Raw genomic sequence first — 22,058 nt, 5'->3', positions numbered from 1 at the left:
CCACAGTGACGTAGCGGTGCCAGGCCCACAGATGGCTGGCTTCACAGTCTGAAATCGCTCTGCCTTTTCTGAATGTGTTTGTTTATTCTCTGTAAGAGCTTTGCATGTGGAGCCATAAGCTCTCTCTTGCTTTATTACCTTTCATGTTTACCTCTTTAATATCCCAAAGTCAGGTGAGGTAGAAGAGATTATCCTAGACACAAGAGCAGGATCTCACTGGGAAGTCAGGTAACACCAAGACAGCCACTGGGATGGCCTGAGCAAGAAGCACAGGGAGGGAGGAAAAGCATGAATTACTTGCACTGGCCATTCTTTGGTTTAGGCTTATTTTATTAATTTATTACCATCTCAGTATGTGAAAAGCTGCTGGTGACCAGAGTTGACAGATGTAAATATCGCTAACAGAAAACAGAAGAAAATTAATGAGGGGAAAATGAACCCAAGTGGTAACAGTGAGTTCTCTGTCAGTTGTTTGCAAATTTTTTTCTGCTGTGACTTGGTCTCTCCCTCTGGTTCTGTCTAGGTGATACATGTCAAGACCTTTGCCATCTTTAAGAACATGTGAAAGACAGGCTCTTGGCAGTGCATCCACAATTATTTCCAGCTCCCAGCTTGCAGTCCCCTTTTTCTTACGAAATGCTTTCTCAGTACTTATATGCAGTGGCAGTAGGGTTGTCAGCGAAGAATGAGTGTAAAGACACATGTCTCCCCTCTGCTGTTGACTTCTATTGTATGTCCTGCGTTTGCTTTGCATGCTTATCTTGCCAGTATGAGCAGGGACTCTTGCTGTAACGTAGCAAGTGCTGAATATCCAGAAGAAATCCAGGTCACTGCTGAGAAATCTGTAGTGAGCCTCCGAGTAATAGTCTTGGTCTTTGTGATTGAAGTTGCATTCATTTATTTTCACTCATACAGGTGCTTACTTGTATTCAGATGTACCCAAAGAGATGTGCGAGCCTGGTTAGGCTGCTGATCTTTCTAGGCACCCTCGATAATCAACAGAAAGAAAGAAGCTTCTCCGGTTTGGGCTGTATGAAGCCCCACGGCAGATTTTGCATTCTGATGCAGGCTCTGGGTTGGGTTAGGTTAGGTGGTGTGAATACTCTTCAAAGCTCTTATTCAGTCCTCTGTAAACTTTGTTCAATCGAATACTTAAGGACACCTGAGTATAGTGTAAATTTAATACGCGGTACTGTTACGTTAAGCCAAAAGTATTGACATGGGGAACCTCAGCAGGATCTGGAAGGAATGGGCAAGTTCCAAGATAAACATCAGGGCCAGCCCGGGAATATTAAGAGTCAAACAGAAAACAGTGGAAACCAAATTTGAAAAGAAATAATCGTAAAACAGCGCAGTGCTTTATCATCTGTCAGTCATTAAAATCCAACTCTTTTCTTTTTTCTTCTGTCCTGTTAACTGAACCGTTGCCAGGGACTTATGGGGTGCAGGAAGCAGAGGTCTGGGTGGGTGTGCAGCACCTGAGCAGAGAGGGCCCCATCCCACGAGCTTCCCAAGCTGCTCCTGACATCAGTATTTAAGTTCTCCCTGCAGGCTAATGTCTGTGATTTTAAATTGCTCACTGGTCACACCTCTGGTTCAGTAGAAAATTTATGCAAGTAATTAAGTCCGTCCCCAATTAGCAATGCCTAAGTACTTAAATTGACTTCCATTTCTTTGGGATTTAAGCTTGTACGTAAATTTTAACACATTCACTGATGAATCAGGCTTAACTCATCTCCTGTTTGGGCCAAAGGGACCCATTCTTTCGCTCAAGATTGAGGTGGATCAGGACTGTGGAACAGATCCATATTTGAACAGTGAAACTGCGATGAGCTTACAAAAAGCATTTGAAGTATGTAAAACTTGAACTGCGTGAGAGCGAGTTGATGGTCTCCGTCTCAAGCCTAAGAAGCAGATAGCTGTGTTTTAAAGCCAGGCATCACAACTGCTGGCAGCTGTAAGGGTAGGGGAATCTGTTTAAAGTGTGTATGAGCTCTGCTTGCTATTGTGGACTCCGTGGCAGGCCACAGGTCTTTTCTGGGCGGGTTTGAGGTCATTTTTGTAAGCCCACCGTTGGACGAAACCTCTGGCGAACAGAGGGAGCCTGTTGAGCCTTCACAGTGTTCTGGTCGGTGCAAACGTCTTAGATGAAGAGCAGGCTGCTGCCCCCAGGCGCCCTGTTCTGGGGCCCAAGACGAACACAGAGATTCCTGGTGAGGGACCAGGCCTTGTGCGACAAAACTTTCATCCTGAGCCATCCCACGGGAAGCAGCGAGAGGATGCACACGAGGAAGTGAGCTGCGGGAGCGAGGGGGATCGGCTTCGTGCAGAGGTGCAGAGGCAGGAGGAGATTTCGTCTGACGCAGAGACTGAGGAAGGATGATGAGGAGCGGAGGGAGGGAGACGTGGGGCTCCCGCTGTTGCTGGCGGGCGAGTGCCAGTAACTTCACCACAGCAAAGTGCTGCCAAGATGTAATCAGGACTCCTATCGGAGGGAGCAGCTATTTTGAACTCTTCCAAGCTGTCAGAAGCAGTAGATGATTGTAGTAGCCCAGCGTTTCCCAGGACAACTTTGTTATCATCCGCCCGGTTCAGCAGCTCTCAGCGCGGAGACCAGGTGACTGAGTAATCTCTCGTCCCAGGGTTATTTCTGTCGTTCTCAGATACTCCTGTTCCTTTCAGTTGAGTTATCCTTCTGCCTCATTAATGGAGCTGATTTCCAAAACAATTCAGAGCAGTGCCTGCTCCATCTGAGCTACTAATCTTATGTTTTACCTCCGTGAATTCAACTGTGGCATTCAGCCCCTGGAGGAAGAGTCTTAGAGGTCTGTGCTGCTCTCATCACTCTAATCTTCACATTTTGAGATTATCTCCAAAATCCTGCACCTCAGGGCATTTCCATCAAGGTAAACTGGTGTCCTAGCTCATTCATGGCCCTTGCTGTGTGCACCTATTTCAGTTAAATCTGCTTTAGTTCAAAGGTGAATCTTAGTGTGAGAAGCTTGTTGATATGTTAATCACATTCCTTCTGATTTCTGTCTGCCTAACCCTATGTTTAAATAGCGATGTTTGATTGCCTTCAAGAGCAGTTGCTGCTAGGTGTAGTCCTGAAGTTAAATTCCATAATAAATTGTTCATTATTGGATAATGTATTGATTGATTATTGGTTAAAAATTGGAGAATGGACATCCAGGTAGCTATGGTGGCCTTTCAGTTCGGGTTTCAGCTGGTATTCCTTTTTTGTTTCTTCAAGAACCAACAGAGTAGAAGTATTTTAACCAGAGCCAGCTCCATGTGGGAACTCGTGGATGTGTTTGCGTGCCTCAGGTTTACATCTCAAGAGTCCCTGTAGTAGCTGGCTAGTAACCGTAAGCCAAGACATCCCAGCCTACCCACGCTCTAGTTAATGAAGAGCTGAGTTTGCAGTTTAAAGGTGGTGCTTTTGCAATTTCGTTGTTCCATGTACTTCAGCAATTGGGAACATCTTGTGAGTATCATCCAGTGAAGTGGAGTCTGAGAAATGACTGTGGAAGGAGGCTTGCATCTCTACCACTGCTCCTCCCTGCCCCCTCCCACCTGTCTTCACACTCATCAATTACGTATTTAATTCATGGTTTGTGGCTTCTTCATGTGAACTGGAAAATAACGCAGTGTGAGTGCTGGAGCGCTGCTCTGGAGCTCGCTGCTGAAGCGTTTGCCGAAAGCCGTTGGGGCGTCCTGGAAGCTAGTCCTGGCGCTTCTGCCCTTAATCCCATTAGCGCTCCCTCGCCGCTGCGACGGGCGCTGGGGAGCTGCACTGTGAGGCTGGGTCCCTGCTCTAAGCCCTGCGTACAATCAAAGCGGACATCAAAGAGCCAAGCTGCGATTTGCATTTCCAAGCGCTTGCTCACTACCAGGTCTTCAGGAGGGGATGAAAGTGTCTTTTGTTAAACGTAATGGCAGACTTGATTAAAAAGCTCTGATTTTTTTTGATTTTTTTGCTATTAACAGCATAGTCTGATTCTGCTCTTAGGCTTTCAGTGCCTAGAGAAGGATGAATTTTGCAGGATGGAACGGTCAAAATAAAAGCATATAAAGAAAGTAACTCCTTGCCTACCCAGACATGATTATACTCCGGGGAGTATGATACCCAATATCGTTTTTCCTAATTTGGGAATCAGCACAACTAACAAAGTCTTTAGTAAATGCTCCGTTAGGCATCGTCTTCTGCCAGGCCTCAGCCTGGCCGTGCAGCTTTTCAGGAAACCTCTCCCACATCTCCAGCAGGAATCTCAAAGCAGGGGAGCAGACGAGGTGATCCGTGCAGTTGGGTGCACGCTGCCGTGGTGAACGCAAGCTCCTCCTCAAACGTTCATCACGTACCGGCGCTATGTGCCGGCAGTTAGCTGCTGACTGTCTGTTCAAAATAAGCGGTGACGGGTCTGTTCTTCAGAGGTTGGGTAATTCCCTTTCTTTGCTTTGTTTGAAGAATATTGGCAAATATTTTCACATCTGGATTTATGTATTAAATGCCGCCTATACTGTATAAACCAAAGCACCTAATGAAAGAAGTCTGTCCACTTCACTCCTGTTTTAGCTTTGGTTCTGGTTTAGGAATAACTGTTGCCACACTCACAAAACATGGAGGAGACATTGCCCACTTGAAGGGTATCTGTGGAGGAAGGGGTGCGATTTTTAATACGCAGTTTTAATTCTGCCTCTGCTGGTATGCCTCTTCCTGCTATGTTTATTGCTATCGGAGTTCAAGTTTGGCCAGAAAGTAAAAAATAGTGTCGTAATTGCTTTAAATAAATATAAATCTTTTTTTCCAGACAATTTATGTTTGCTCTTCTAAACAGTGCTGATGCTATTCCTGAATAGATGCAAAAAGCGGGCTGCTTCACCCTGCCGCGCGTGTGCTTCGTTTCAGTGACGAGTACGAAGAGGACGGGTTTTGCCAGCCCTACAGGGGCATCGCGTGTGCAAGATTTATCGGGAACCGAACCATATACATGGAGTCTTTACACATGCAAGGTGAAATAGAAAATCAGATCACAGGTGGGTGAAAAATAGCATTTCCTTCTTTTCCGAGAAGCTGTCCTGCTCCAAAGAGCTGCCGGAGTTTAACGCTACGTTTGTTTGCTGTCCCCGCCGCTGGGCCGCGAGCTGGCCCCGGCAGAGCTTGCTCGGGCCGCTGCGTGGCCCCGGGGTGCTGCGTTCGTGGTAGCACGCGTAACATCAGCCCAGTGGGGAAGAAACAGGTGTATTTTTTTCTATCAATGAAATCCACGTCGTTAATAGTTTTTAATGCAATGAGTGCCCTGCATTTCCGGATGGCAAGTTCGTTGCCTGGGTGCCTGTAAATAATAGTTGCGACGGGAAGTAAGGGTTGTGCCGCGAAGGCGAGAGCGCAGGCATAAAATTCCCACCGGGTTAAGTAGACTCCTCTGTGTGTATTCCAGCTGCCTTCACCATGATTGGCACTTCCAGTCACCTGTCGGATAAATGCTCCCAGTTCGCCATTCCGTCGCTGTGCCATTACGCCTTCCCCTACTGCGACGAGACCTCGTCCGCTCCCAAGCCGCGAGACCTGTGCCGTGATGAGTGTGAAATCCTGGAGAACGTCCTGTGCCAGACAGAGTATATTTTTGCAAGATCGAACCCCATGATTCTGATGAGATTAAAGCTGCCCAACTGCGAAGATCTTCCCCAGCCAGATAGCCCGGAAGCTGTAAATTGTATCCGGATTGGAATTCCAATGGCAGATCCTATAAATAAAAGTAAGTGGGAGCACTCGGTGTTTCCAAGCAAACAATTATGGGTGTTGGATCTAAGCGCCTCTGCCTCACGATCAGAGCTAGCGCTGGGCTTTGAAAACTCCCAGAAACTGCTCAGAGCTTGCCGAGCTCCTGCGGGGCTGCGGCGACGAGCGCAGAGCCAGCGGGAACGCCGCCGCGTTTTCCTGCAGCCGGCCCTGGGTTTATGCTAAAAGCGGCTTACTGGCCTCGGTCCTTCTCGGCGCAATATTGCGGAGGAAACCCCGACTTCCCCGTAAACATCCTGCCGCTGGGAAACGGCGGTGGTCTCGGCGCAGCCTCCGGGGCCGCCCCTCGCCGGCCTGATGCACCCTGCCAGGACGGTGGGCGCAGTTTCGGAGCGCTGAGCAGCGCGGGGCGTTCGTAGGGTCAGGATCCGGCCTAATAATCCCCCCACCTAATAGGGTCTAACTCTCCCGCGTTGGTCGGCCGGGACCTCACGCCGCGCCTCCCGCAAAGTCCTCCTGTCGCAGGAACGCGTGCGGTGCGGCTTCCCACTGTAGTTTTGGCTTTTTTTGTGTATCTTATATTAAAAATGCTTGGCATAAGCTGTTTTCATTACAGAGCCATAAGCTTTAAATCCTCCCAGGAATGCGAATGCAAAGCAGGCGCCGCGTTGCGGCCGCGGCATGCGGGGAGCCCTCGCTCCCGAGCTGGGTCTCCAGGCCAGGGGCCAGCAGAAAGGCGCTCAGTCTCGGCGACGCCAGGAGCGCCCGCGCTGGCCACCGAGGACGGGAGCGCTCCCCGCCTTGCCCCAAGCAGTCGTTGCATCCACTGCTTGGATGGTGGTTCTTTCTGTTTTTGTTTTTGTTTTGCAGATCACAAATGCTACAACAGCACAGGCGTGGACTACCGGGGGACGGTGAGCGTGACGCGGTCAGGGCGGCAGTGCCAGCCGTGGGTGTCGCAGTACCCCCACGCGCACACCTTCACGGCCGTGCGCTACCCCGAGCTCAACGGGGGCCACTCGTACTGCCGCAACCCCGGCAGCCAGAAGGAAGCTCCGTGGTGCTTCACCTTGGACGAGAACTTCAAGTCGGAGCTTTGTGATGTCCCCGCGTGCGGTAACTAGCGGCCTCTTGCAATCCGTTTTAAAAGAAAAAAATACGGGGCACCGCTTTATCGTAGGAAGGCAGCGCCCGCGCGCTCGTGCCGCGACGCCCGTTCGGCGGAGCCGGGCACGGGGTGGCTTTGCAATCCCCGAGAACAGCGCAGAAGGGCTCTAGGGCGGAAGACTGCAGACAGCGTTTGCAGCTACAGCCGCGGCACCCCAAGCAGGAGACCTGCGAGCGCTCCCTGCCCGCATCTGGGGCGCCCCTGAAGTGGCAGCATGAAAATATTTGCGTAAGCGACATTCGGCTGCCCTGGAGGTGCTGGAGCAGCAGCGCGTGGCCAGGGCGCTGGTCCCTGCTTGCAGGGTGGCCGGTACAGCTGACGGGAGCGCTTTGCCCAGAGGAACGAGGCTCACCCGATTTGCACTCTTGACACTGATCCACCAAGTAGTTACAAAACATTCTCCATTTCATTTTGTTTATTATGAGCCATTTCAATAAATGTAAACCTCACTTAATGTAGCTCAGGCCTTGTTTAAAAAATAGACATGGTCTTGCCAAATCTCACTAGCCGTATTTTAGCATTGAGTTTACAGAACTGCCCTCGCTGGATTTTGAGTTTGCAAAATGAGCCGTAATTGAGATTCAGCTCTCATTTCTACTCTTAGCTTCTGAGACCCAGGGGAAGTGGTGAAGGACCTGAATAAAGAGTTCCTAATTGTTTGATCTGCTTTAAAAAATAACAATATTGATAGCATTCCAAGAAAGCATACAATTTTGCGTGGACACCCCAGAAATGCACCTGGAAGTGTTCGGGAAATTCTCAGTAGAAACTTTCAGGCAAAACTTTAAGTTGTCCCAGTAACATTACCTTTCCCTGGAAGCAGATGCGTTTTGATGTTACTGCTCTATAGCCAGAACCAAATTAAATTATTTCTGGTTATGGCTGTGAACATTCGTTAGTCAGACATGGTCTGAGCCCACTCCAAAGTCTTCGTCAATTAATGGAAAGATTCTCCTGGATGCCAAAAAGGGATCTAAATTATGTTCTTACTGAACAAGGAGGAAGCACAGATAAGCTGGGCTATATAAAATGCATCTCAAACCCTCTCTAAAATTCATATAAGCTTGTTAGCAGCCTGTATTTCTTTCTCTGTTATTCCAGTGCATCTAACTTGCATGCGTATAACTTGCATTATTCTCCCTGTTGGTTAGGTACAGTGATAGACTGACTGCAAAAAAAAAATGGTATGATTTTGTATGTGTATGTATATGTACACACACACATACACACACACACACAAAATATGTGCTGCCACTGTGTGACCTTTTGGCCAAGCCCATGCACCTCCTGTGTTTTCCATATTTTTGCATTCCACCTGGGATAACTCGGAGTTGTGGGGGGGAGTTCCTGCTGGAAGGGGTCTGAAATCCTAGGACTGGTTCTGTCTTTTGATCTGAAATAGCTGAAAGCAGGGCACTTTTGGACACGTTACAAAAACCTGCAATTTGAACCTTTTGCTAGAAAATAAATGAGATTGGCTGGCTTGAAGAACTCCTGACAAGGATTTTAATTACCTCTCACCACTGCATTAAACTGTACCCCCGTGCAGTTATATAGCATTGTTATTTTAAATGCAGATGAACAGAGCTCTATCAGGTGAGCAGTAATTTAATTGTTAAATGCTAATCCGCATATTAAAAACAAAATACCATGTGGGACTTGCATTCTGCTCATTTTGCACTGGCTGAAAGAGCCAGTTGAGGCACATTTTAATAAGTATTGTGCATTCTGCCTCACCAGGACATGCCTAGATGGGAAGTGGATTTAATTGGGATGGCTCCCAGGAAACCTATTAACCTAATGAGCTGTATTGGCGGGGGCTGCTACTTAAGAAGAATAATAATTCTGTTTGCCTGGAAGAGCTCAGGTGATGAACTAGCGCCCAGGTTTCTGTCTGCCTCTTGTGGATGCTCTCTCTTCTTTCAACAGTATCTTCCAGTTGTCTCATAAGCTGTAATAGATTCAATGGTTATGTAAAAACCTGCTGTCTTGAATGTGGGAAGATGTAAAACGCGAAGCAGCTCAAGCATGAGGCTTTGCAAAGGCTGGGCCAGGTCCTCTCTCATTCCCCGCTGGCTGTAGAGCTGCTTGGGCTTCCTCTCTGCTCAGTGAAAACACAGTTGGCACAGCTAAATCGAAAACAGAGGGTCAAAAAAGAGCATGTGGGGGGAGCAAAGGGACTGCGCGAGCCCGTACGGGGAGAGGAGAGGAGAGGGGTTATGCAGAGTGACACGCAGAAGCGTATGAACTCAGCCTGTGTCACAACTTGAGCCAAGCCCAAGCTTCGGATCAAGTTCATGTTTAATTAAGAGCATGAAAGATAGCTGTGTGAGCCGTTGAGCGCTTCTACAAATCCAGCTTGGAAAACGCAGACAAACAAACCCGAATGACCCTGTAGGAATAATAAAACAGCTCCCGTTCGCCGGAATCGGCTGAGCCCGATCCTGCCGCGGACGTTCACCATCTTCTCGCAAACAGCTGCGCTAAAACAACCCTCCTGCAAGGCAGGGTGATCCGCCAAGCTCCGGGGGCCCCGTAGCTCGTGGTCGCATCCACGCGTACGTACACCCTGAATCTTGGGAGCGCTCGTGCAAAATAGCTGCCTGCCGCAGGGAGCAGCGCCGGCTTCGCGGGCGCCGTGCCGAGCGGCGCCGGGGGCCCGTCCCTGCGCGCCGAGCTGGGGCTGCCGCCCGGCCCGGGCACTCGGCCGGGCAGCACCTTGCTCTGCTGCTGCGCCTCCTCTCCAAGCTTCGGGAAGCCAGGAGTCAGCTGGAGGGCGGCGAATATCCGATGTCCCAGCTACGCCTCGCTGGGCAGGGAGAGAAGAGGGTTTCATGTTTCTGAAGTTATTTGCTTGCTGCCTGTCTGTGAAGGAAGCTGGCGCAGAGGGAGCGGGCATCGCAGCTGGCCGTCGCGCGGCAGCGCGTCTGAACCCTCCTTTCCGCAGCCTGGATCCGGTCGTCCCCGCGCTCTAGCTTTCCTTTCAGCTGTCTTCGCTGTGCCCGCCTTGCCAGCTTGCTAACGTTAGTGCGGAGCTGCTGGACGGGTGGGCTTTTCCACTAGGCCATCAAATCTATTCAGACCAAGTCCTCAGGGTGTAAGAACTTCTTTGTAAAGATTATGCTAGAATTTGCCCTGTGGTTGGACTTCCTAAACCCCCTTTTCTGCCTCTCCGTGATAAGTAGCATTGCTAGTCCCTCCCTAAGGTTTCTCCAGTTAATTTTTGGCCCTGCTGCCGGAACTGTCCTTTCCGTCTCTTGCCATTTCCCTGGATTTCCTCACGTTTCCCATGTGCTCCCCCACTTCTCCTGCTCCGGAGTCCTTAATCCCCGTGCTCCTGGCCCTCACGGTTGACTGTGCGCAGCGTTGCTGCTGCCGCCCGGCCCGCCTGCCCTCCTTTCCCGTAACGCTGCTCTTACCTCCGGGCTCCCGCCGGCAGTGCAGGTGCAGCATGCTTTATATAAATACATTTGTGTACGTGCAAGTTCCTTAAGACAGCAGCGGTCTTTTACCGTTGCTGTTCGGGCTGTCGTTGATGCCAGTCCTGTCCTGTGGCAGTCACTGCAGCATTCACCGTGGTTAACGCGGGCCATAACCTGGCAAGGTGTTGTACAGGGGCTGAAGCGTGTGTACGATGACGCGCCGTGGGGACCCCCGCGGTCACGCGCACGCGGTTCCCGTTGATAGAGAAACAAAGCAGCATGCAGAGTGGGTTGAAACGGTGTTACCCATCACGCGTTTCATCCTTCCCAGTGCTTCTAGTTGATGCAGGGATGCGCGCTGCTGGGCGGGCTGCTTCGTGCATTGGGTCTTTTCATTATGTTTTCTCTCTGTGCTTTTTCCTGAACCAGATTCTAAGGATTCCAAAGAAAAGAATAAAATGGAAATCCTGTATATCCTGGTGCCAAGCGTGACTATTCCCCTGGCTATAGCCTTGCTCTTCTTCTTCATCTGCATCTGCCGCAACAATCAGAAGGCCTCCTCCCCGCCGGTTCAGAGGCAGCCCAAGCACGTACGAGGGCAAAACGTAGAGATGTCCATGCTCAACGCCTACAAGCCAAAGGTAATGGGGCCGCTCCGGCCTGCCTCGGCGCTCGCTGTCGCTGAAGGCGGGCGGCAGAAAGCTTTGATCAGTTCAGCGCGGGGCCGTGACCGAGCTGCTCTGCGGCTGGGGGGTCTGCCGGCACGGCCCGCCTGGGGGGCCCGTTTCTCGGCAGCGGCGCGGCTGGCGTCCTGCCGGCCCCGCGCGGGTCCTGCTCTGCGTCTCCGTGTATCCCGACAGATCGGAGCGGAGGGTTTGGTAAGAGAGGCCGGAGCCACTCGCCTGTGTCTCGCAATTGCTTTTCTTACTTGGAGGCTTGGCTTAAGCTGGAAGCGCAAAGAAAGATGCAAGTCTGCATTTTCTTGGACAGCTTTTTCCTGGCCTGCTGGAGTCTCATGTCAGCTTTCGCTCAGCCAAAACTGCTCAGGAAAGATTGGTGCCGAGTTTACACAGCCTTACCCATGCTGGCCGTGCAATGACGTTACCAAAAGAGAGCCTCGAGCTTCGGCACGCCAGTGCGGCACGCGGCGACGTGCGGCCCTGCTCCCAGGAGCAGTTACCGGTCTTGTGGCTTATGTTGTTTTGCTTCCCTGTAATCCCAAGTTCAGGAGGCATTTTTTTTAAATCAGTTAAGCCTTAGGCGTGACTGCCCTCGAGCGCCTTGCTTGTTAGCAGGCTGAATACACCTCGGGGGCTGCAAACAAGTCCTGCCACCTGCAGGCAGAGAAAGGTCCTGGGAAGACTATTTAATTGTGTCGCTTTTCACACCATGGCGATTCGCTTTAACAGCTTGATGAAGACTGTTCCTTTGAAGCATTTCAGAGAAAAAATCAACATGTACAAGTATCTACAACAGATCTGCAAAACTCAGACATGCCGTTGAGAAGCTGTTATTTTTGTTAGCAAACAGCAAAACGAATCCAAACTCTAATTTCCTGAGGTTTCAGCAATGTGCACCACAAGCGTTGGTTCTTCAAGTAGTGCCGTCTCCGGCATGCCTTCAGGAGGGCTGGTCGGGGAAGGGGGGCTCTGCCGAGGAGCTGTGCTCTCCGTCTCTGAACGAGTCCAGGAATGATTTTCATTTTTAAGTCCAATAAAGCAGCTGTAGGATGCAGCTATTGCTCGGTCTTAAATATCAAGTTTATCGAATTAGTTCATAGAAAATTAGTTGTTGCAGATTAGGGAAAAATACTGAACTAGTCTGTAGTGCTTGGAATTTGCAGGCTCGGGCACAGCACGTTGCTCCAGAGGAAATCTCCAGCTCACGCAAAGTGTAGAAGACTCTTTTTAAGTTAGCCATAAAAGTAGAGCCTCAGTGTGGCTGTGCTGGAAAATACAGGGTTGCCTTTGCCCCTTCGTAACGCAAAATGCACAGAGGGACGTTCATAAAAGGCAGAATGGCAACGTTAGGGTTCTTGTTTTAACTCGTCGTACGTGCACTGGGTGCTAACGCCAATGCGGACGTCAGTGGTTCCAGCACAGCTGTCGTGCAGTCTGTCTGTCCAGGGTTGTCGGACAGACTTCGGTCCTTCGTTATATTCTAAATCCGCAGCCTTCCACACACCAAGCCAGCAAATGCAGCTTGTTTTTTTCCTTTAGTTATTAATTTCCACTTTCATGTGCGGCTTAGAGCAGCTGAAAGCATTATTCATTCCTACGTGCTTAATACCCAAAAGCAGGTAACGTCCAAAAGCCATTCGATTAGGTAAGTACCAAAATTAAACCTTGCACCCAACCACCCTGGAATATGTTGATAAATTTGGATTCGCTTCTGCATTTGTTTTTGGATTGCTCCCCTTTCTGCTACATATTCGGGGTGAAATCCTGGCTGAGCTGGCGACAGCGGGCATGTTGGCCTTACTTTAAGGAGGTCCCGGGTTCCACCTGGAGTACTGACACGCTGACGCCTGCTGCGCACGGCGCGGGAAAGCCGATGCCCAGGAATGTTTGCAAATACAGACCACGCTGTTTCCTTTTGATGTTTAAAATCATATGCTGCAAAAAAGCTTTCAATTTTATTTATACTAATTCTGTATTTTCCTGCTAGGAAACCCAGCACTCCCTGTTTCAAATGTTTTGATTGCCTTTCAAACAAAATTTTAAAAGCAAGGAAGTCAAATCCTATTTTTAAATACCGTGTCCAGCTTTACTGTCAACTTTGGGTAAAAACATTCTGAGACGTCCAGCTCAAACTGAGGTGGATGTGTGTTTGCTCGTGCAAATAAAAACGTTAGCGTTTCATCCCAAAGCCCGCTTCAGTTTTAAGGGACTTTAATTGCCTCGAAGGCTATAATAAACTAAGCTCGTCTTGTCCTTCAGCTAATGGACGGAGCCGGCGGAGCGATAGAAGCGGTGGGCTTCGCCCTGGCTGCTTGCTCTTTGTACTCGGTTTACTTTGGCGTGCTGCCTCCTCTGTATTTTACACTTCCTTACGGTTTGTACGCCCGCGTATGACAAACACTTGTCAAACAGAAACTAAGCAGATTTATAGCCGCTTAACTTGAAATGAGCCCTTCCTGCCAAAACTTTATGACTTCATTTTCTTTCATAGTTTTCCACGATGTTGGTTCAAACAGACGAACCCTGCCTGAGGTCAGGCCGAGGTCATTTCACTTTCATTACTAAAATATAATTTACAATATGCCAGACCTAAACAAGTTTTAGCCTAAAGGATTTGTATAATGTAAACCATCTGTTCCTCAACAATATAGCTAATTTCCTGCCATCACCGTACAGTCTACTGCCTGCTTGCTTAAATGTCTCGGTGATGACGATGATGATGATGATGATGATTTAAGCAGCATCTATCTGAAAATTGTAAGTGGTCAATACAATTAGAATTCATTTATTCTAAGAGGCCACTTTATAATGATTTTTTAAATATCAGGACTTTTCCTGTGTTATCCCTGTAAAGCTGCAATTGTAATATTCCAGGAATGCAAATGCTAAGGTTCACACTATTTTACTACATGCAGATCCAAAGCTCATTAACCTTTAATTGCTACCTATGGCTGTAGTGAGGACCCAAAGTGACTGGCGTGGGGTGGAGGTGTTACAGACACGGGTGGAAGATAATGTCCAAAAATAATGCAGCTTCTTTATGGCCTACGAGTGAGTATGTGCACCCAAAATACCAACCGAGTTTGAAAAAAAACGAGCCCTCCTCCTTTGGCGGCCGCGGCAAAGGAGGAGAAGTGACTCTCTGCCGGCAGCCGCGTCAGAGGCGCGCAGAGGTGCACGCTGTCCAGCCGGCGCCGCTGGGCAGGGAGCTTCCGTCCCGTTCATTTTGCACCAGAACATCTTCCTTTAGGAGCGGTATTCAGTGCTGCAATAAGCTGCAGATTCTCAGATTTCCCATGCAAAAAGGTCTTTTACTTAAAAATACATTTTCAAGCCTGTTTTCCTAACACCTCTGTGTTTCTTTAACAGAGCAAGGCTAAGGAGTTACCGCTGTCTGCTGTTCGGTTCATGGAAGAACTGGGTGAATGTGCTTTTGGCAAAATCTACAAGGGTCATCTCTATCTTCCCGGCATGGATCACGCTCAGCTTGTGGCCATCAAGACGCTGAAGGACTTTAACAACCCCCAGCAGTGGGCCGAGTTCCAGCAAGAAGCGTCCCTTATGGCCGAGCTCCACCACCCTAACATCGTTTGCCTCCTAGGTGTTGTGACCCAGGAACAACCTGTGTGTATGCTTTTCGAGTACATGAACCAAGGAGACCTCCACGAATTTCTTATCATGCGATCGCCACACTCAGATGTTGGCTGTAGCAGCGATGAGGATGGAACTGTAAAATCCAGCTTGGACCACGGGGATTTCCTGCATATTGCAGTCCAGATTGCAGCAGGGATGGAATATTTATCGAGCCATTTTTTTGTCCATAAAGATCTTGCTGCTCGTAACATTTTAATTGGAGAACAGCTTCATGTGAAAATTTCAGACCTTGGACTCTCGAGAGAAATCTACTCAGCAGATTATTACCGAGTTCAAAACAAATCTCTTCTGCCAATTCGCTGGATGCCACCAGAGGCAATTATGTATGGCAAGTTCTCTTCCGATTCAGATATTTGGTCGTTTGGAGTCGTTTTGTGGGAGATATTCAGCTTTGGACTTCAACCATATTATGGATTTAGTAATCAAGAAGTCATAGAGATGATCAGGAAAAGACAACTGCTGCCATGCTCTGAAGACTGTCCTCCTCGAATGTATAGCCTGATGACAGAGTGCTGGCACGATCTTCCATCTCGGAGGCCGCGATTTAAAGAAATCCATGCCAGGCTGCGCTCTTGGGAGGGGCTTTCAAGTCACACCAGTTCTACCACCCCCTCAGGCGGGAATGCCACCACTCAAACAACTTCCCTTAGTGCCAGTCCAGTTAGCAACCTAAGTAATCCTAGATATCCTAACTACATGTTTCCAGCACAAGGTATACCACAAGGCCAAATTGCCGGGTTCATTGGACCACCGATACCTCAAAATCAGCGCTATATTCCAATCAATGGGTACCCAATTCCGCCCGGATACGCTGCTTTCCCAGCCGCCCACTATCAACCGCAAGGTCCACCCCGGGTGATCCAGCACTGTCCTCCTCCAAAGAGTCGCTCGCCAAGCAGCGCCAGTGGATCCACTAGCACAGGGCACGTCACTAGTTTGCCGTCTTCAGGATCCAACCAGGAAGCAAATATTCCTTTGCTATCTCATATGTCAATTCCTAGTCATCCAGGAGGGATTGGTATAACAGTTTTTGGAAACAAAACTCAAAAACCCTACAAAATTGACTCAAAGCAGTCTTCCCTATTAGGAGACTCCAGCATCCATGGACCCAACGAATCTATGATTTCAGCTGAATTGTAAATAAGTGAGGCCTTTGTAAATATAACTATTTACGATACAAACTATAAAGTCGTAGAAAAGATTTATGTTCAAATATTTTATTAAAGATTCTTCTGGTTGTTTAACAGACATTGCAGCAAGTATCTTCTGTGAAGTTTAACTGCTTAACAGGATGGGCAGACTCAACCAGACAAAAATCCTTGTGGTACGAATACTCAGCATTGTGAACGGACGCGTTGTTTCTTTAAGTAGCACCGACAATTCAAAAAGGGGAAGGGGGATTTTTCTTCTAATAAAAACATTTTATCATATGCCTTTTCACAGCTTTTTAAACCTCTCATGTGGCTTAAATTACAGAAACCTTTTATACTGAAACCATATTTTAATATTTGGGGTTTTTTAGGAGATGCAGATATTCAGAGATCTACTGGGTGTGCAATTTCAGTTCCAATAGCTAGTTAAAATGTCTGTAAATTTTGCAGTCGAGGATTATGTTTCAAATATGTGATCTGACAGCTGGATAAATTACTTCAGGTAGGATTTTGGTCTTTAGTTAAGCTGGGAGTCTGAGTTCAGATTCAGACCTAAAAAGTCATTTTATATTACAGCATAATAGTTTAAAAGTTACCTACTTGCATTGCGCAAAAGTCATCTGCTACTGTCTGCTAAAGATAGCTGGAGTTGTAAGAAATTGCCTTAAAGGAAAATAAATTAAAATATTTTAATTTCAGAACCTGAATCAACTTAGTCAAAGTTAATATTTTGTAATTTTTATGGGTAGTTACAGCACAAATTTTATATCCTTTTGTTGCTATGCAACTGTTTAATGGAAAGGCTCCAAACCACAATTTTATATATGACAATCAGTTTTCCCAGAAGTATTTATTGTTGCAGATCAATATATAATTTCAGTGACTATGACTCCAGTAACCCTGAAAGGAGGGAACCTCTCATTCCATCAGGCAGCAAATTCATTGATAGCAATTTTGTTCATCAATTCAAATAATGTGAATTAGCTTTAACTTTAGAAATATGACATTTGTATTATTACTAAAATTCATTCAGGTATAAGCAATCTAGATTATTCATTTGAAACCACTTTAATGATTTACAAAAGTACTGTGTACATTACAGTTTTTCACAGACTTTTTTTTGTACTGAATAGTATGTTTTGTTGTACACAGGATGAAAACAATCCGTGCTCAGCTGACAATGTTGTATAATATGACTTTATCTTTTTGCACAAAAGTGTGATAATGTTTTGTACAGCAGAAGTGAAAATACATCTCTGCATTTTATATCTTGGTCTGTTTCTTTTTATTTTTAACCTGATGTAGATGTTCTTGAATTATATTATGGTGATATTCAGCCACTACCTTATACAAATATTTTTCTTTGTTTTCACTGCATGCGTTTAATCACTGTATTACTTGATGATTGATTTATTAATTATGGGCATTTCAATTAGGCAAGCATGAAAATGTAATAACAAAGGCTATTTTATAATTAAGATATGTGCATTTTTGTATTTCACGTGCCAGAGATGATATTAAACACTGATTATTTTATGCTGCTGTTTATTAAAACATTGTTTTAACATAAATATATCAGTATTTCCTCCATCTTGGTATAAGATACTTGACAAGTTTAGTATTTAACAAAAAAGTAAAACCTGCTCACACTGCTCAGGTAGGAAGTGTTTGCTGAAATACTCACTTGAATGAGTCATGAGAGTTTTGCCAATAATAGTGGAAGGCAAATAACTTAGGAGTAATACGTGCGACTTAAATATTAGATCATGCAAGTATTTCATGAGCATGCAAGAGAGCAAGGCTGGCGCAGCCACATGGTGAGACGGTTTTTGCTGCGACGTAGTGGGTACAGTGTAGCCCGGTGCCATGGGCTCCCCGCTTCGCTTTCACGTCCTGCTGCGTCCTATGAGCTGTCGCTGTGCTGCTGCTTCACCCTGAGCTGCCGCGTGTGACACTCTCCTTGTAGGTTAAGAACTGTCAGTAATTACATAGTAAGGACTTGAGTGACTGCTGAGATACTTTATGAATCTGAGATGTCAGCTTCCATCAGGACTGAATTTCGGTCCAGATTAGTAAAGAAAATATGTTACATGTTGGGTAAAATTTAGTTTTGAGTTAAGATTTAGACAATAATTACATTTTATTAACATCCATATCTGTCAGATTATCAGACTCCAAAATGCTAAAAAATTAGTTTTGAACAGAGATTTTTTTACAGCACTTGATAGATTGTTCTCGCTGACCCATAGGTATTAATATAATCGGAGGCTAGCGAGCGGCGCCCGCTCACATACACGCAGTCCTTTGCAGCACTCTGTTGGCGTCTTGTTTGGTAGAGTAGACGTATTCTCATTCTTGATCCAGCTTTTCTCCCATCCACTCTAGCATACTTTTTTTGAATAGTCGCGTCAGTGCAAACAATTCTTTTGCATCCTAAACATCAAACACATTGAGAAAATAGAAGCCATTTTTTTTTTTTTAACCGGTCTCTTATTAGGGGATTTCTTAGCCTATGCAATTAAGGGCTTGAAGTTTCAGCAGAACCAGTTTAAAGTCAGTGAGCCACTTTATAAGTATCTGGTTTCTGAAACAGAAGAAACCATATGCAGCCAATCAAGTTTGTGGTTCTTCCATCGGGCTGTTATTGCAAAATCTTCAGTAAATAACATGTTGTAAATAAAGTCTATGCAGAAATAAGAATCTTTGCACCATGGCTAACACATAGGTGTTAATGCAAAAACATGCCTGAAAAACATGTCAAGATATAAAGATCAATGATACCAGGATATTTGCTCATCACTTTCAAGCAACAGCCTTCACTGAATGAGGTTATGAAAAATATGTAAGGATCAGGAACATATATTTTTCACACACAAAAAAATATATGTTCATATGCTGGAAAAGAAAGCAGTGGAACCACCTATGAAGAGATACCTAGACGGATGGTTTCTGCAAGTCGGGAGGGCAAGTGATATAGGTCCCAGCAGGACAAATCTGAACTGAACACGTTAATGCCATACGACAATTCAATCCTGTGAAGACAAGCGTGAGCCTCTCTAGATAAAAACCTCTCGCACATCAGTACGATACATTCTTAGCATGCCTGGGACTGCCATCTTATGTAGGCATTGCTCTGAATTTGCATACTTTAATCACCCTGATAGGACAACGGTAACCTAATGCTTAATGGAGCCGCAATGGTTGTGGGTCATAAAGTTGTATCTGACACATTTTGTGGTTTTATGTTTAAAAAAAAAGAGCTACAGTGCAAACACAGGCAAATTATTTAGTTTTCCTTTTATTTCAAAGTCAGCTGGATATTGAAGGTTAAAATATTTTTCAGACTCACCGAGTTAGAAGTAAGACCAGCACTGAACAGTACAGCTATGAGGACCTCTTCCTTCCCTTCTCCCCTCTGAACGCTGAGGCGGAAATCACAATCAGGGAACAAATCTAAAACAGAGGCAGAAATTCAGGAGGGAGCAATTAAAAGGAGAAAAAAAAATCTTCTAAGAACCAATTAGATAATGTGGAAAATAAACATCGCCAAAAATCAAGAAATTGCTCCTCAGGTGGGAATGCAGACATACAGATGAAGGTTGTTTTCACGGCAAATAAAGGACGAGGGATCTTTCCACATTCCTAGTGCTGGATGCTAGAGTCATCGTATCTTCTTTCCTCAAGACTGTTGGAAATGTAATAATGGATTGAGAAGCTCTAGAGGTTTGGAAATAAAACTCCAAATAAACAGAGGTTGGCAAGCCTTTGATCTGGAGAATCTCATTCTCTCCAGGTTAGCTTATATTTGCGTAAAAAAGAATAAATATTTGCTGATTTAACGACCAAAATGCAGGGACTGAAATGGAGATTGGTATCCTCTGTTCCCACAAAGGGGTGATTATAGTGGGTTTGTGCGTCCTCTGGATTGAAAGCAGAAGGTAAAGCAGAGAACGACTTGTGCAGAAACTTGGGCTGGAAAATGCTGAAATACCAGTGTGTGTTTATCTGGAGCATGAGAAATTGTCAAAAAGGAATCCGTTACTTGCTTTGCGTTTGCAGCAACTGCCTGCAAGCAGTTTGCAGGCTTGGCAACATGCTACCACACTTGCTTGTTGTTCCCATACTGTTCTGTAACCCACATTCGCCAGGAGAACTTTAAAATGTTCACCTAACTCAAAACACTCCTGACAGTAGGTCAGGTAATACAAAAACTGTCTCAAGTACAAACACATGCTGGTCACCATGGATTCAGTTCCATGAAATGACTACCTTCAATATCTTCTAGCTCCAGTTTCTTTATTTATCAAAAGGTATCTGGCTTTTTTTGACAGGATTCATTCTTTTCAGGATGTCTAAAAGTCACAAAACCAGGTCATTTGCCCAAAAGACACCTAATTTCTTTTGTCTCATATTGTTAGGCCTAGCATGCTCAAGGTAGACCAGGCACAGCCCGGACTAGAACGAGAGGAGCGATACAGCCGTGACCATCTCCCTGGCTCCTGCTACTGGGAAGAAGCAGACGGGGCTAAGCCACCCTCTGTCCTTCCAGTCTGTGTCACACCAGGCATCAGGTGCACGAAAGCTCTAATGTAGTTGTGACTTTACTAGCTCCCCTTCAACCTGCAAACATATGATGAAGTAACTGTTTCTAAATCATGCATTTTAATTAGAAAATCATGAACGTGATACAGCTGCAGGTAGTGAAATAGGGCTGCCTACACATGACAAAGATGATAATCCCATAGGAAGGCCAATCTTATAAAAAATAATCTTTTCATTGTTCCGTATGGCTTGATACAAAACTCACTGAAAGCCATGCACGTCTCTGCATTTATTTTAGTAGTGTTTAAATTAGGCCCCTTTTTCTGACCTTCTGGGGAGAAGAATGTTTTAATGGCATTGGTGAGACCCTGGTGTGCCTGTGAGAAACGTGTGTCTGGCAGCACAAGTTCCCCAGCAGCTCTGGTGTACGTAGTGGGTTTGTTACAAAGCAGGTTCCCAACCCAACGAAACGAGACCTGCTCACACATTCGTTCCAAGGAGATTAAACCAGCTTGTACTCCAAAGTGCTAAAATAAATAAACCAAAAGAAAAAAGTTCAAGTTTTGATTTTTTTTTCCCCAAAATTACAGTATCTTTATGTCACAGTACTTTAACGAATATTTTGTTTAAAATATGAATTCATCATCTTTCTGCGGTCAGGGAATGGAAGGAGCAGGCATGCCGAGCAGAGTTACGCCATCTCGGGTTCAGCTGGAGAGCTTCCGTGGAAAAACCCAGGAAGCTGGGACCCTGTCTGGCCTCAGCTAACGGAGAACACGCGGCTTCTCGAGAAGAAGTGCCAGTCGTGCTTCAAAACAGCACCTCCTCGGAGCACCTCCTCGTGTCCCACCAGATCTGCCCACCGGCTTGTCTTCAGGTCCTCCCCCGGATATCTCAATACCTTTACGTTATGTGAATTTGTACTTTGTCCCGGATATTTAGTTCGCTCGAGATGGAGCCAATATGTTTATCCGAGTGAAGGGACGGTAGCCAAACAGTTCTCCGCTGTGAGCCCCGCAGAAGGGGCTCGACGGAGGAGGGCGGAGGACGCCGGGACTCGCGCGGTCACGCGAACCACGTCCTCGAGTTCCCCGCGCGCCTGCCGCCGCCCTTCGGCTGCCACCGCGACGGCTCCGTTTCTGTGGCCCCGGGGCCGGCTTTCGGGACGGGCGGGCAGGCCTCCCCCTTGCACGCGGGATGCTCCTGCAAGCCGAGAAACGATTTTTTATCTCGCTGCGGGCTTTCTGTTACAGGGAGGGAAGGCGCTGCCCCCACGTCAGTCACTCTCTATCCCAGCATATTTCGTCCTGTTTGATCTCCTGAAGATTAAAGTTCAGTATATTTCAGGACAGTTATATTGCTGAGGTAATATAAAATTATTAAAAACAGACAGGGAGTCAATATTGTGACTACACATCAAAAGCTCTTTAAGACAAAGGAGGGAAAATCGACTCAAAAATGGAATTATTAGAAGCATCTGTGGTGTCCGTTGTTTTCCGTTTAACAGTGCAACACGTTGTGGCACCTCTTTCAAACCAGCAACCTGGTCCTGCCATCATTTGCTGATTTCTACCCTAAAAAACTGTTTTTGTGCCCGGCAGAGGGGTACAGCAATGGTTGGGTGAAGGGTTTTGACCTCAGGGTACGACCGCAGGGACATTTTCCAACATTTTGCGACCCGTAGAAGACCTGTGTGAA

General features: G+C 46.6%; 1 protein-coding gene across 1 annotated transcript in view; it reads left to right on the top strand.

The window, feature by feature from the left end:
* Nucleotides 1-17,341, top strand: part of ROR1 (receptor tyrosine kinase like orphan receptor 1) — a 156,074-nt gene extending 138,733 nt beyond the window's left edge. Inside the window, exons 5-9 of the mRNA XM_062581653.1 lie at nt 4,910-5,037; nt 5,442-5,759; nt 6,614-6,859; nt 10,763-10,974; nt 14,383-17,341. Of these exons, the coding sequence (XP_062437637.1) occupies nt 4,910-5,037; nt 5,442-5,759; nt 6,614-6,859; nt 10,763-10,974; nt 14,383-15,807 (2,329 nt within the window). The 3' untranslated portion in view covers nt 15,808-17,341. The remainder of the gene's footprint in view (nt 1-4,909; nt 5,038-5,441; nt 5,760-6,613; nt 6,860-10,762; nt 10,975-14,382) is intronic.
* Nucleotides 17,342-22,058: the final 4,717 nt, after the last annotated feature.

Source organism: Rhea pennata, chromosome 8 (genome assembly GCF_028389875.1).
Source record: "Rhea pennata isolate bPtePen1 chromosome 8, bPtePen1.pri, whole genome shotgun sequence".
In the NCBI taxonomy this organism is placed as follows: Eukaryota; Metazoa; Chordata; class Aves; order Rheiformes; family Rheidae; genus Rhea; species Rhea pennata.
Note: the sequence above shows the minus strand (reverse complement) of the source record. Positions and strands in the feature narration are given on the sequence as shown.